At 30.5% G+C, this 14,611-nt stretch overlaps 2 protein-coding genes across 4 annotated transcripts; one reads left to right on the top strand and one right to left on the bottom strand.

Annotated features, from left to right (window-relative positions):
- Window positions 1-834: 834 nt before the first annotated feature.
- LOC140823498 (uncharacterized) lies at window positions 835-3,959 on the bottom strand. 3 transcript variants are annotated; one of them, XM_073184876.1, is made up of 5 exons: window positions 3,460-3,959; window positions 2,378-3,372; window positions 1,723-2,127; window positions 1,331-1,560; window positions 835-1,150 (listed from the first exon to the last, which is right to left on the bottom strand). In XM_073184876.1, the coding sequence occupies exons 1-5, from the start codon at window positions 3,576-3,578 to the stop codon at window positions 887-889; spliced, it is 2,013 nt and encodes a 670-aa protein (XP_073040977.1). In that variant the 5' UTR covers window positions 3,579-3,959; the 3' UTR covers window positions 835-886. The 3 variants fall into 3 exon arrangements, with proteins under 3 accessions (XP_073040977.1, XP_073040976.1, XP_073040975.1); XM_073184875.1 differs by having other exon boundaries at window positions 2,378-3,732; window positions 3,864-3,926; XM_073184874.1 differs by having other exon boundaries at window positions 2,378-3,959.
- Window positions 3,960-13,213: 9,254 nt separating this feature from the next.
- LOC140824351 (myb-related protein 306-like) lies at window positions 13,214-14,379 on the top strand. Its single transcript, XM_073185952.1, has 3 exons — window positions 13,214-13,524; window positions 13,726-13,855; window positions 13,959-14,379. The coding sequence occupies exons 1-3, from the start codon at window positions 13,392-13,394 to the stop codon at window positions 14,377-14,379; spliced, it is 684 nt and encodes a 227-aa protein (XP_073042053.1). The 5' UTR covers window positions 13,214-13,391.
- Window positions 14,380-14,611: the final 232 nt, after the last annotated feature.

Genomic DNA, 14,611 nt, shown 5'->3' with positions numbered 1-14,611 from the left:
TACTTCAAGAGAAGTGAAACGGGAATCAGACACTTTTTTATTGCTCTGCGTGGATGATATTTTAGTAGCATCCAAGTGCAAACCTGAAGTAGAGATGTTTAAAGAATTACTTAAGGTTGAATTTGAGATGAAGGAGATGGGGCCAGCAAGCAAGATTCTTGGTATGGAAATCAAGAGAAATAAAGTTTCTGGCAGACTCTTTATATCTCAAAGTTCTTACATGGAGAAGGTGTTAAAGAGGTTCCAAATGGATCAAGCTAAACCAGTGCAAACCCCTATGGCTAAACATTTCAAATTGTCACTAAGGAATTCTCCTGAACTGAAGAAGAGATGCAGGACGTGGAAAAGATCCCCTATTCAAGTGCATTGGGTTGTCTCATGTACGCCATGGTTTGCACTCGACCTGATCTAGCTTATGCAGTGAGTTTGGTGAGCCTTTACATTAGTAGACCAGACAGAGACCACTGGGAGGTAGTAAAGTGGATCTTCAGGTACTCAGGGGAACATTTGGAGTAGGAATCATTGACGCACTTTTCTAGTCAATATTTATTCTGCTACTTGAATAACTTGCTGTGAAACTTTAGCGATTCTCTCTGATAATAATTCGAATGTAGGGGATGACCATTTTTGGTTTACACATGGTCTCAGGTGAGGAGTAGAGCAGATTTGTTCAGAGCATTTGATTAGTATAATATTGGAGATAAAGTAGTACTGAAAACAAAGAGGAGCAATCAGGATGTGGAGGTGCCCGTTATTTTGGAGGAAGATGGTAAATGAGGCTCATATTTTTTCGAAACATACTAAAATAGAAGTAAAATTTAGATCCAAAAATCATGAAATGAAATATTTTCTTTATTAATTAACTTATATATCATACATAACAAAGCTAACAAGGAAACAGCAAGAAAGCTGCAGGCTGCACATGCATTTTTCTTCTGTTCACAAAACTAATCCTGCTCAACTTATTATGACACCATACCAATTGATCCCTCGTCACTCTCGACATACTCAATACCCTACACACTAATTTCATATCTACTTGCGAGAAAAAGTAGAGGACTTCGTCCCATTCATCTTCATCCGTGCTCCGATGAAATCTCCGGAGAATACAATTTTCGCTCCTTATGATATCCTTGATTCTCCTCTCCTTCTGCATTCCAAGATTAAATGAACAAGTACATTACTCAACATGTTAAGATGTATGAAAACACTAATTTAAATCAATATAAAATTATAGAATGTGACATGAATATTCACAAAACCATACTTCAACTCAAATAAACGACATACAGAAGATTGATACCGAATAAATTAGGAGGAAAGCAAGTACCTGGAGAAGATCTTTTTTGAGGTGGAGAAGCAGCTTGTTGTCTTCAGAGTTAGAAACCTGCTGGGCCATTTTCTTGATGGATGCGACGTTGCAATCTTTGTCAGCTCCAATAAATCTCCAAAACAATCGAATCGATTCTTCCACTATTTCCACTAACATACCACTTGTCACACCATATTCATCCAAAATATCATTTTTCCCACTCTCCGTTTTGTCTTTCATTTTGTCCTCTGCCACAACAAATTATATCATTTATCTTACTACAAGCGTCTCTTGTGATTATTTTAACCTGTAAACTCAAATATTTTAAATTATACACGAGCTACGTCTTAATTCAAACCAAAAAAGAAGCATGCATTTATTTAAAGTACACAAACAACGTTCAATGTTACCTCTTATCAAAGGAACTTGAAGAAGGTTGCGAAGAACGCATCGATTTTGGACGTAGCTGTGAACTCTAGGCCCTTGGAACGGCTCATCTTCAATAAATCTCTGAATGAGCACCTGAAACTGCTGAAACTCTTCCGCGACCTGGTTGTATCGCTGGGCTGGACGAGGATCTGAATCCCACAAATCCAAGGCCTTTTCGTACTGCCAATGCAAGAATTCCCAAGAAAGGCAAATCTGGCCAACGTATACGACTTCGATGTCGCCATGTAATTCGTTTATGAACTTCTTCATGGGGTCGCTGCCATGGATCTTGTGTTTCCACCGCCACATATTCTGGGTAACCAGGGATTTTAGCGTTGGTGGCGATGGTGGGATTGAGTGGAGAGGGTCCTTGAGCTGCAAGAAGCCTGTGGTCGAGCACACAAGTTACATTGGAAGGTTCAATCCGTTTATGTTGAATTGAAAAACACCACCAAAAAAATCATCGCGTTTATATTTCATATTATTTTTAAAAATAAAAGTATTCTTGAAACCAAAAAAAAAAGTTCAAATAAAGATTTTAGAAAACGATGGGTTTATATGGGATATTTCGTTTTATTATTAATTTTCTGGGGAATGGGATGTGTCCTAAAAAAATATGGCAGCAGTGGACTTGACCTATGGCATACATCTTTTGGTAGTTCAAAATATCGAATTTGCGCATCCTTTCTCCGTAGCTCTTGAAGAACTTGTGAAGCTCCCCTATACAGCCTTCATGCTGGAACATTTCATCAATCTTCCATGGCTTCAAATCTTCCGATATCCTTGGCGACTCGGATTCTTCGAAAATGGTGGGCAGGCCCGTGGCACGAACTTTTCTTAGCTCCATTTTCAACTGCTCAATCAGTTCTTGATGTTCCCACAACGACTCCAGCTTGTTTGCATCATATGTATGCGAATTTGGCGAGTCCTTTGATTCGGGCTCTTTGGATTGGTCTTTCGTCCTAAGTTCTGTGTCGTCGTTCTTGTCGGAAAAATCGGCATGTGACAGGAAATTCGAGTTCAATGTCTTAAGATTACCTGGATCGTCATCCGTCACATGAAAGTGCTGCAATAACTCTTGATTCTCGTTGAATTCCGACAACTCATTCTTTGGATCACTTGTCTCGATATCGAATCCACCGCCCAAATCTTTGTCGGATAGGAATTCGTCGCTGGTCAAGTCCGTATCAGATTCCAACACATAAATTTTGTCATCTTGAAACAGGGATTCCTTGAGAAAATCTTCTTGATTTGCACGAAATTCCTTTGTCGGAACCTCTTCAGCCAAATTTTCATCTTGAAATTTTCCACTTACATCACCAACCTGTTCCAGATTTAAATCGAAAAGACCTTCTGCATCTTCAGAAGTATTACGGATTCCATTTCCATCAACTTCATTCACGTGTTGTGAAGTCTCGGTTTCTTCGTAGGTACCGATACTCGCACAAGGGATCACTTCAGAACGAAACGAGAAACATTGATCTTTTTGAAATTCAATAAATTCCTCAAGGGTTGGGAATTTAAAATTCAAAAACACCTCCGAATCATGTTCTTCTTCTTCATGATGATCGCCATTTCCCTCTGTTTCAGTCTCTTGATAATTGATCGGGGATCCGCCAATTTTCTGCAGCCTGTGTCGAAAACTATGAAATAAACAACACACAGAGAACTGACATGGAAACGAATCCGTAACACTTGAGAAAAAGACATGCACGAACCTGGAAAACCACGCGAAGACGAGACTGAGAAGTGGGATGAAATAAATGGAAACAAAGGACAAAAAGCCTTGGATAAAAGACTCTATCTTCTGGCAGATGAAGCTTGAGACACAATCCATTTTCAGGAAACTGAAAAAGATTTACTGACAAGAACTGATTTTTGAAAGAAGGATCAAGTTTTACGGGTTCTAGATTCAGTCTGAAGCAATGAAAAGGCAGGTGATTCGATTCATGACTCCTTTGAATATTTCAAATTATGAATGGACTTGGCACCTGTAAACAATGAAACCCATTCGAATTTGAGTAAAAAAGACACGTAAATCAGAGTCTGAAGAAGTTGAAATCAGACCTAATTGGGAGGGAAGACGAGATTTTGACAGCAAGAAATGAGGGGAGATGGTTACCTGCAAACGACTGGGCTCTAAAACTCGTTTCTTTGCTTGCTTACGGGCATGGAATTCTCTACCTTGCATTTTTTTATTTTTTATGATCATTACATGTATATACATGCATAATCTATACTATCTGTGTGTATATATGAGTTTGAATTGTGAATTTACTTAGTTACCCTTTAACTTATCATTGTTTCATTAATGTTTTACTTAGTTACCTTTTCACTCACCATTAATTCATTAATATTTTATTTATTTATTCATTTAGATGAGATATAAGTTTGAATTGTTAATTTATTTAGTTATCATTTCACTCATCATTATTTCATTAATGTTTTATTATTTATTTATGTGAATTTTCAATTTTCTGATCTAAAGATTGATATTGAAAATAAAAATAACTTTATTTCATTATTTTAGTTGAATGGACGAAAAATATTACAAACACATCAATAAGATACTTTATTTTATTTTTAAATTCATAAATTGTGATATTTAATTAATGTCTTGATACACATATCAAACTTTAGAAAATGTCATTTTTTATGGTACTCTTCCAATGAAAATGGACATTGAAACCATGTAAATTCTATATGCTCTTTTACAATTTTTCTTATATTTTATTTTACGTATAATTTGATTAGTTTGATTAATTTCAACTAGACATTAAAATTAATGATAAATTAAAAAGAGTGAAAATTACTTTCTATTTTTGTATTACATTTATTAGATATTCTTTATAATTTTTTAACGAAGATAATTTTTAATAAATATTAATTATAGTGATAATTTATTTTCATTTATTAGAAATTAATTCTTTAAATATAATATTTTTTAACTTTGTCTTACTTATTATTTTATTTATATATGTGTTTTATTACACATATTTATTTGATTGATATTATTTAAAAAAATGTATATACCATAAAATATTAATCATCAATATTAATTTACAAATGATCCATTCTGATATAAAATTAACTATCTATAATATGTATTCTAAAAAAAACAGAGAAAGTTAAACAAAATCCGTAAGGAGTTAAAAGTTAGCAGATCTATATACCTATAAATAGATGAGTTTGATTTGTGAATTTTCTTAGTTACACTTTTACACACCAAAATGTTCCGCGCTCGAGCGGTATAAAACTACCACCCAAGCACCGCCCCATTCATAAGAAGATAAGTTTCGAAATTCTAAGCAATGCCATCAGCTTCCTTCACTTCCTTACAGCATAAACTCGAGAGAAACAAGAAACCTTCCTCCCAAAAAGTTATTTCTTCTTCTCCTTCGTCATTTTGATATTAGAAGTTCATTCTCCATCACAAGAACATCATAGAGGTGTAAATTTTCTTTTTTTTTAGTTGTTATACATGTAGAGAAGTGATTTTCACCTAGTATATACACAGTGGTGGGTTTATTGATGTATTTGACAGTATATGAGCGAGAAACACCGTCTCAAACCAGTGTTCTTAAGCTTGGACAGTAAGTTGGCATGTTCTTGAAGTAATACATGAGTAATATTATGATTTCAAATACTTCTCATTGTTTATTGCTATATGTACATTGTTAGGATCTTATGAAAACATAGCACCATATTTCATTGTTATGTATTAAATATGAAATAAACTCATGAATATTGAAGATTGGTGCTATGTTATGAACATGAACATGAAATGAAAATGATTGATTTTTACATGATATAGAGCTTGTTGACATCATGGGTGGTTTTAAGTTGACCAAACCTATTGGCCAATATATGTTCATGGGGCGTAGGGTTGCCAAAAGTTGCTCCTTGACGTCCAACACACTAGTAGCTATATAATAAAGCAAGCACGGTAGTACAGGTCAACTAATGAGGCTCAAATACAAAAAATGAACATGAGTATATGCTATGATATGACAAGGTTTAAAGATTCATTGTTGTCACGACTTGATATGTATGTTCCTTCGACGCATATTGATACGTACAAATGCCAATTTATTGAGTTTTATAAACTCACGTAGCTCATGTATTACAGGATCAGGTAGTGAAGAGACATAGAATGATGGTTCGTCAATGGATGCTTGTGACGTGCCTCGATAAGAACCGGGACTTATTATTGTATAGCTTCCGCATATGTATTGTACTAAAATATGTCAGGGTTTGAACAAGTTTTACGATGTTTATGATGATACAAAGTATGCATGTATATGAGAATATGTATTTGTATAACAATATGGTGTAATACTGTGTATGAAAATATAGTTGAGGTTGTTGCTTGAGTTGAATTTTTGGCTCTTACAAAATATAGGGACATCATACCAAAAAAATTTAATAACCGTCAAAATGATGCCCCTTGTTTGATTTGCTTCATACTATAGTTATATCATTTAAGCCCCGCTGGAACTGCTTGAGCAATCAATCAGTGGTTAGATGTTATTATCGAATAACAATGGTATTATTTATAAACACCCCTTAAAGAGATAGAAGGAAGACGAAAAGTGATCAGTTACCAAAATATACTTAACTGATCCAGACTAAGTTTCTCTTACCTTTCTTTTATTTTATGCATTTTTTGAGGGGGAATGTCGAATATAAACGGTTAACTGAGAAGACAATAGTCAGTTGATCCTTGACTGAAATGATTCAGCCATAACTGGTCACTCAGTTGCTGACATAACTGATCTTCTCCAATAAGTTAACTGATTAATCGAATAATATTTTATATTAAATAATGTGACTGATTGATCACGCATTTTGTAGAGCTCAATTTCGGTGCACGTAAAACTCATGTATTTATTTAATTGTTAAATTATTTAATTAATTTTTTTAAAAAATTAATTTTTTCCAATGCATTACTTAATTAATGTTTCATTTTTTTATTTAGGTGAATTTTTAATTTTCTGATTTAAGAGTTGAGATGGAAAATGAGAATAACTTTATTTCATTATTTTAGTTCAACTGACGAAAAATATTACAAATACATTAATATAATACTTTTTTATATTTTTAATTTAAGAAATTATGATATTAATTAATATCTCAATATATATATCTCAAGCTTACATTTTTCTACAAATATTATAAAAACTATGCGAGAAAATGTCATTTTCCTTAAGGTTTTTTTCTAATTAAAATGGATATTAAGATGACCACTTGTTTAATGTATCCCAGGCCCATAAGAATAAATGGTGCTGTGGGCCTTATGAACAAGCCTTTTGCACTGATTCGTTTATGGGCCATAAACTGTACGTTTAGCCCAAATTGCATTTATTATTCCGTGAAAAGTAATTATAATCAAAATCATACAAAACTTTAAATTCCATTAACAATAATTTAAAATTTTATATTTTTCTATTAAAAAAACATTTATTTTTTTTAATTCACCCTATGTTTTAAAATAATAAACATAAATCCTTTAAAAATGAACTATGAATAGGATAGCTGTGCCTGTGATTTAGAAACATAAAATATTTTTAAACATAAAAAGCATATGGTATGTTCCATTAACATTCACTAATTTAAAAAATATAGATTTCCGACTCGATTTAATTCATTAGCAATGACATACACAGGTATATAATTTTTTGTTAAATTGTCTCACAAATCAATTTCATGACACAGATTTCCGACTCGATCTAATTCATTAAAAAATATGATTTTCTTGATATAGATATTAATTGGATCAACTCATCTCACAAGTGCAATATATAAGACCGTTTCATATTAAACCAACTTATGTATATGTAAAGATGAATATTTATTTCTGGATTAATACAAAGCTACTTTGTTTTTTTATTTATTATATCCATAATTACATATTGACCGTCTGACATTAATTGTCGCACCAATTCAAATACAATTATTACAAAGCGTTTATTAATAATATTCCGTGTTAGCCGGCATTAATAAGTGCATTTAAATTTCCTAAAAAAATCAGAAATAGGTTTAACTATTAATTATATTTTAAAATTTTTTGTGGTTAATCAATCCAAGAATATGTATCTTGTGAGACGGTCTCACATAGAAGTGTGCAATCGGTTTATTCGGTTACCGACCGAACCGAATAGACTTATAACCGATTTAACCAATTTAATTTTCGAATAACCGAACCGATCAAAATATTCGTAGAAACCAAATTAACCGAACCGATTTTCAAATCGGTTATTTCGGTTACCGACCGAAATAACCGATATTTTTAAAATATGTGAATTTTAACACATAAAAAAAGAAGAAAACAATGGAGAGCTTATAAATAACTAGAAACATTGAACAAAATATATCAGTAACAAATAAAAATATTGAAGATAAAATAATCGGATGAATGAGTTTCCTTCTAATGCATGAAAAGTTGAGTTTCATTTTAATGTATTTTTAATGACCATATAGAATTTAATTAATATATGTACTAATTCGGTTGATTCGGTTTAACCGAATTTTCCAATTAAAACCGAAACCGAACATAATTAATTGATTTTTTAAAATTTCAAAACCGAACTTTCGAATTAAACGAACCGATTTTTCTAAATAATTCGGTTCGGTCGGTTAATTCGGTTTAACCGAAAGTTTGCACACCCCTAGTATCACGAATCTTTATCTGGGAGATGAGTAAATTCTACCGATATTAATAATAAAAAGTAATATTTTTTCATTGATGACCCAAATAAAAGAAATGTCTTACAAAATACGACCCGTGAAACCATCTCACACCAATTTTTATCTCAATACAATTAAGGAAAAATTCTAAATTTGATCTCACATCTAGGCCCATAAAGATAAAGACTTGTTTTCATTTACAAAACTTGTTTGTTTTTTTTCACATTTTGTTCAATTTTTTTTCCTGTTTTCTCGATTTTCGATTTGACATAATAGCAATCTATATATATATAAAAGCAGAGTTTTTGCTAAAAATAGTAGTTTCCCGCCAAAATGTCATTTCTAAAAAAGGAAATATTTATCATCAATATTGACATACGTGCACTGCAATAAATGACCGTTTCAATTATTGTCTGCATTGATTATATCAATTCATTTAATTCAATTTCGAATTTAATTAATTTTTATATTATTTCAAATGTAATTTATGTATTATATGTTTTAATTTTTTCACTCAAATTAAAACTAAACTATATTAAAAAATTTTGCATTAATTATACCAATCAGTTTAAGTAAAAACTGTATAAATAAATTTAAAATAAAAATGATTGCAATGTTCAGTATCACTCATAAGATAAATCATCCAAAAATAATTTTTGCTATTTTAAGTAATTTACTGCCCAAATTACTTACTAAAAAGAAATACAATATTTAATTAGTTTATTTAAATTTTATAAAAATAAAATTGGTTGAGTATTAAAAATATATATATATATATATATATATATATATCTATATCTATATCTATATCTATATATATATAAAAGCAGAGTTTTTGCTAAAAATAGTAGTTTCCCGCCAAAATGTCATTTCTAAAAAAGGAAATATTTATCATCAATATTGACATACGTGCACTGCAATAAATGACCGTTTCAATTATTGTCTGCATTGATTATATCAATTCATTTAATTCAATTTTGAATTTAATTAATTTTTATATTATTTCAAATGTAATTTATGTATTATATGTTTTAATTTTTTTACTCAAATTAAAACTAAACTATATTAAAAAATTTTGCATTAATTATATCAATCAGTTTAAGTAAAAACTGTATAAATAAATTTAAAATAAAAATGATTGCAATGTTCAGTATCACTCATAAGGTAAATCATCCAAAAATAATTTTTGCTATTTTAAGTAATTTACTGCCCAAATTACTTACTAAAAAGAAATACAATATTTAATTAGTTTATTTAAATTTTATAAAAATAAAATTGGTTGAGTATTAAAAATCTATATATATATATATATATATATATCTATATCTATATCTATATATATATAAAAGCAGAGTTTTTGCCAAAAATAGTAATTTCCCGCCAAAATGATATTTCTAAAAAAGGAAAGATTTATCATCAATATTGAAATATGTGCACTGCAATAAATGATTACTTCAATTATTGTTTGCATTGATTATATCAATTCATTTACTTCAATTTTGAATTTAATTAATGTTTATATTATTTCAAATATAATTTATGCATTATATGTTTTTTTTTATTTTTTTACTCAAATTAAAACTAAACTATATTGAAAAAGTAAATCATATAAAAAATTTTGTATTGATTATATCAATCAATTTAAATAAAAATTGTATAAATAAATTTAAAATAAAAATTATTGCAATGTTCAGTATCACTTATGGGGTAAATCATTCAAAAATAAATTTTGTTATTTTAAGTAATTTACTGCTCAAATTACTTACTAAAAAAAATACAATATTTAATTATTTAATTTAATCATTACAACAAAGTTTTCCAATAGACATTAATTTACTATTTAATAATCATAATTTTTAATCCCAAATACATTTTATTTCGAAATTATCTTAATTCAAAAGAATTAATGCATTGTAGTTTTTTTTCGAAAACTATGTATATTGTATATCTTGAATTTTTTTCTTCAAAATTCAAATAAGAGAGCACAAGAAAATTAAAATAAATAGATTCAAAAGAGTTTCAAATGAACATTAAATTACTTTAAATAAACATATATATTACCCTCAATAATCAGATATGTTTGACACTCAATGCATGCAATTCGGATTTCCATAATTGGAAAGAGTTCATGTATGATATAATTTTTTCAAAAGCTTCCAATGTATACTTTTGTCCCTTGAGATGTCTTATTTGAATTTTAAATTATAAATAATGCAATATTGCATATTATATTAGAAACCAATTTTATTCTATTTATCTTATTAGATTTATCTATTCCAAAATTGAATTCTGAAATGACTCTTCTTTTCAGCACCATATATGAGTTGAATCATTCCAAGATGTAATGTTCATTTAAATTTAGATTTGTTCTTTGTTATGAAATACCTACATATAGAAACAACGAGACATTAAGTTTGAAATCTATCTTCTATTATCAAGAAGTAAAAAATATTATTCTTCTATTTGTATAAAATTTTAATTATTACGTATTACTAATGTGATAATTTTCTTCTATATTACGAAGTTCACGGATACATGATTGTATAATGTCCCGTAATGGAAATGATTAAACCAATTCTAAAGAAAGCAAGCATCTGAAGACACCTTATAAAATTTGTTGACATTGTTTGGGAATACACATAGTAAATGTTAATAAAATAACTTTTCTGATTTATACATAATCTTATGATCACATGTTTCATTTTTCTTTCGGAATAAGGCTGTTGTGTGTATTACGAAGAGATTTTGTAAATTAAATCACAACTCATTTGGATAAAAATATTGATGAAAAAATTATTGTTATCATTCAAATGTGTCAAACACGTGTCATGTCACAAAATTGTTTGTGAATGTGGATTTAGACGAAATTACTGAATTTTTTAAAAAATATTTCTCATTAATTTTATTGAATGTAATTTTAAAATATTTTTGTATCACATGTTAATAAATAATAATATATAACTTCTCGAAAAGTAAAGAATTAAATAGATATTAAGGTTGAGTGGCCGATATCAATACACTAGACACGATAAGCATCATGTCATTGTCTTAGGCTAACACGATCTAAAATTTTGATATATGATAGTGATTATTAGCCAAAAATATTAATCAACATGCGTTGTATTTAAAAACTTTTCAAAATTAGCGAAAAAATAGTTTTTATTTTTTATAATTGTATTAATTTTTTAAATTTAAATATCTATTCATTTTTCACTAATTTTTAATAATATCATCCCGTGCATCGCACGGGTTAAATACTAGTTGACATAATAGCAATGTCTAGTGTAATGTAATTATTAATTCCTTCAAATTTAACTAAATTTGTAAAACAAAATCAATTTAATGTATTATGAGTTTACGACCAAATTTTGAATAATGAAAAGATCTAAGTCCTATCATGGTTTTTGGATTTTTTTTCCTACACTTAATTGTATAATTAAATTTTTATAAATTTTTGTGATGACATTATATGATGGAATATTTACAAGGACAGTCTCAGTACAGGGGTTTGGTCGATCCTGCCCCACACCCAATCAACGGCCAAGATTCTTTCATGGGGGGAAATTTTTAAAAAATATATATATATAAGGGCCAGAAAAATTCTGGCCCTTGGACCTGCCCCTGCAGGCACTGCCTACAGGGGCAGGATGAAATATTCCCAGTACAGGCAGATTTCATGTGAGGCAGAATCGAGTATTTTGTTCGACATAAAATTCACAAATGATATGATTTATCAACAAATTTTTATTTTTTTCATAATTTATTTTTTTAATGATAAAAAATATTATAATTGGAATAGCAGAAATTATTAGTTAAAATTTTCCCCAATTAAAATCATTTTTTAAAATTAATTTTGTGAGAAAATTGATATAATCCATTTATATATATGTAAAAAGACTTATATATGGAACGGAGGGAATAATAATCCAATTTTGTGTTCCCCTTTTCAATTAAAACACATAAATTTTTTTATGCTTCAAGTATGATATATTGTTTCAAGGTACAAAGATATAATGTAATTGTCTGCACAATTGACGAGGTTTGCTTATCTCGGACAAAAAAAGAGTACAAAGAAACAATTAAATATACCAAAATAAAATTAGAAAAATTACTCACAATCGCGGTACTCAAACTCGAGACCAACAAACTCTCCAGACTTCAATCTTAACCATTTAAAATAGACATAACAATTACTGCAGTAAGCATGCAAAACTTGAATGCTCAACGTAGATATATAATTCAGTGTGGGTATTTTTGTTAATTATTATTGAATAAGGGAGACAAAATTAGGGCAAATAATTGAAGAAGGTGGCAAAATTAGGGTTTATGATTTGGGCAGCGGGGCAAGCTCGCATTGAATGCCACACGTTTTTTTGGGTATCGAGGCTTCTGCAGAACCAGCAGAAAAGAGAAGGTGGGCAAAGCTGACTTTACCTTCACCATGTTAGAGTTAATGCATTTCTAGTCAAATTTTTTATTGGATATTTCATGTGATTTTAGAGTAATGCGTCACGGTCAGTGATGTAAACAAATCAAACGGTTCATGAGTTAGTCAGAGTTTGGTTTTATAAAAAGTTTGTTTGTTATATTATATATATACGAGTTAAAATGATAATCGAGTTATTGAATAACTAAACTTGAGATCCGATTTGATTACCATGATAAACAAGCCTTTAACGAGTCAAGATCAAGCTTTTCGCTAATTTATTAATTTCAAGACAAGTCGAACTCGAGCTCGATTTTCTGTCAATCTTAAACAAGTCAAATACAAGCGGTCTCATACAAAATGTCTCAGCTGTCTCAAACAAGAGAGAGATTTTTTCAAAAGATAGGGCGGAAAATTTGATTAAAGAGCCAACACTTTTTGTTCTTAAAGAACTGCAGAAGTTGAGGCAAAAAAGAAAAACAATATTATAAATTAGAAGAAGATTCAGAAAGAAAATATAACTAGTGGCGGGGGGAAATGGGAAGACCGCCTTGCTGTGATGAAATTGGAGTGAAGAAAGGGCCATGGACTCCTGAAGAAGATATCATATTGGTTTCTTTTGTTCAAGAAAATGGCCCCGGAAATTGGAGGGCTGTTCCCAGTAAAACAGGTGGGTTGTATATATTTCATTTTTTCTTGGAAAAAGTAGTGTTCCTTCAAAATTTCACATTGGAATTATGAAAATTTTATAGATGAAAGTTTACATATGAACGGCTGATCTTTCCCACTGTTTCTATTCTTTTTCTTGCAGCAAGAATATATATACTTTGTAAAATGTTTAACTTTTGAAAAAGGAAATTTGTTTTTGCAGGGTTGAAGAGATGCAGCAAGAGTTGCAGGCTAAGGTGGACCAATTATCTTCGGCCAGGGATCAAGAGAGGTAGCTTCACTGATGACGAAGAAAAGATGATTATTCAGCTTCAAGCCCTTTTGGGAAACAAGTATGCTATGCTACATTAGTAATATATATCGACCACAAAAACTAATTAAATCTTTATTGGATTTCCCTTACATTTTGTAGCAACCATGTTGTTCTGTGTGCAGATGGGCTGCCATAGCTTCTTATCTCCCCGAAAGAACAGATAATGACATCAAAAACTACTGGAACACTCATTTAAAGAAGAAACTCAGGAAACTCGAAATTGGGTCCGGCGATCCGTCCACCCTCGTCGAATTTTCGCACTCCATCTCGAGAGGGCAGTGGGAGAGGAGGCTACAAGCTGATATAAACACAGCCAAGAAGGCCCTTCTTGATGCATTATCATTCGAGAGTACTAATGCCAGCCATTCTTGTCCTGGCCAGGCATTTTCTTATGCATCCAGCACTGAAAACATCGCCAGATTGCTTAAAGATTGGGTCAGAAAGACACCAAAAGCTGAGGAGAATAATCATTCCAAGCCTTCAAGTACTCCAAATTCGTCCAAATGTGATTTTATTCCATTTCGGATTCGGTCTGGCTTATGAATCATCACGTCCCGAACTTTCAAGATCCGTTTCGGATAGCGAACCGGACCCGGATCAATTCGCAGTGCTGGAGAATTGGCTGTTCGATGATCAAGCTAAGGAATATTTGACAAACTTCGATTTTGATGAAGATCAAGGTATAATATAATTTTAGCACTTAACTTCAACGTAACTTTCTTCATTTTTTTTTGGCGTTAAATCAATGTAATTAATCGAGATGATATGATTCGTT

This window comes from Primulina eburnea, chromosome 2, assembly GCF_022965805.1.
Source record: "Primulina eburnea isolate SZY01 chromosome 2, ASM2296580v1, whole genome shotgun sequence".
Taxonomy (NCBI): domain Eukaryota; kingdom Viridiplantae; phylum Streptophyta; class Magnoliopsida; order Lamiales; family Gesneriaceae; genus Primulina; species Primulina eburnea.
The sequence above is the reverse complement of the archived record's forward strand: the minus strand, read 5'-3'. Positions and strand labels throughout refer to the sequence as shown.

Coding starts and splice junctions, on each gene's coding strand:
- LOC140823498 (XM_073184874.1), bottom strand. CDS start 3,578: ATGGATTGTGTCTCAAGCTTCATCTGCCAGAAGATAGAGTCTTTTATC. Junction 2,128..2,377: donor CCAAAAGATGTATGCCATAG/GTCAAGTCCACT, acceptor GCTCGACCACAG/GCTTCTTGCAGCTCAAGGAC. Junction 1,561..1,722: donor TCAAGTTCCTTTGATAAGAG/GTAACATTGAAC, acceptor TTGTTGTGGCAG/AGGACAAAATGAAAGACAAA.
- LOC140824351 (XM_073185952.1), top strand. CDS start 13,392: ATGGGAAGACCGCCTTGCTGTGATGAAATTGGAGTGAAGAAAGGGCCA. Junction 13,525..13,725: donor GGCTGTTCCCAGTAAAACAG/GTGGGTTGTATA, acceptor TTGTTTTTGCAG/GGTTGAAGAGATGCAGCAAG. Junction 13,856..13,958: donor CAAGCCCTTTTGGGAAACAA/GTATGCTATGCT, acceptor TTCTGTGTGCAG/ATGGGCTGCCATAGCTTCTT.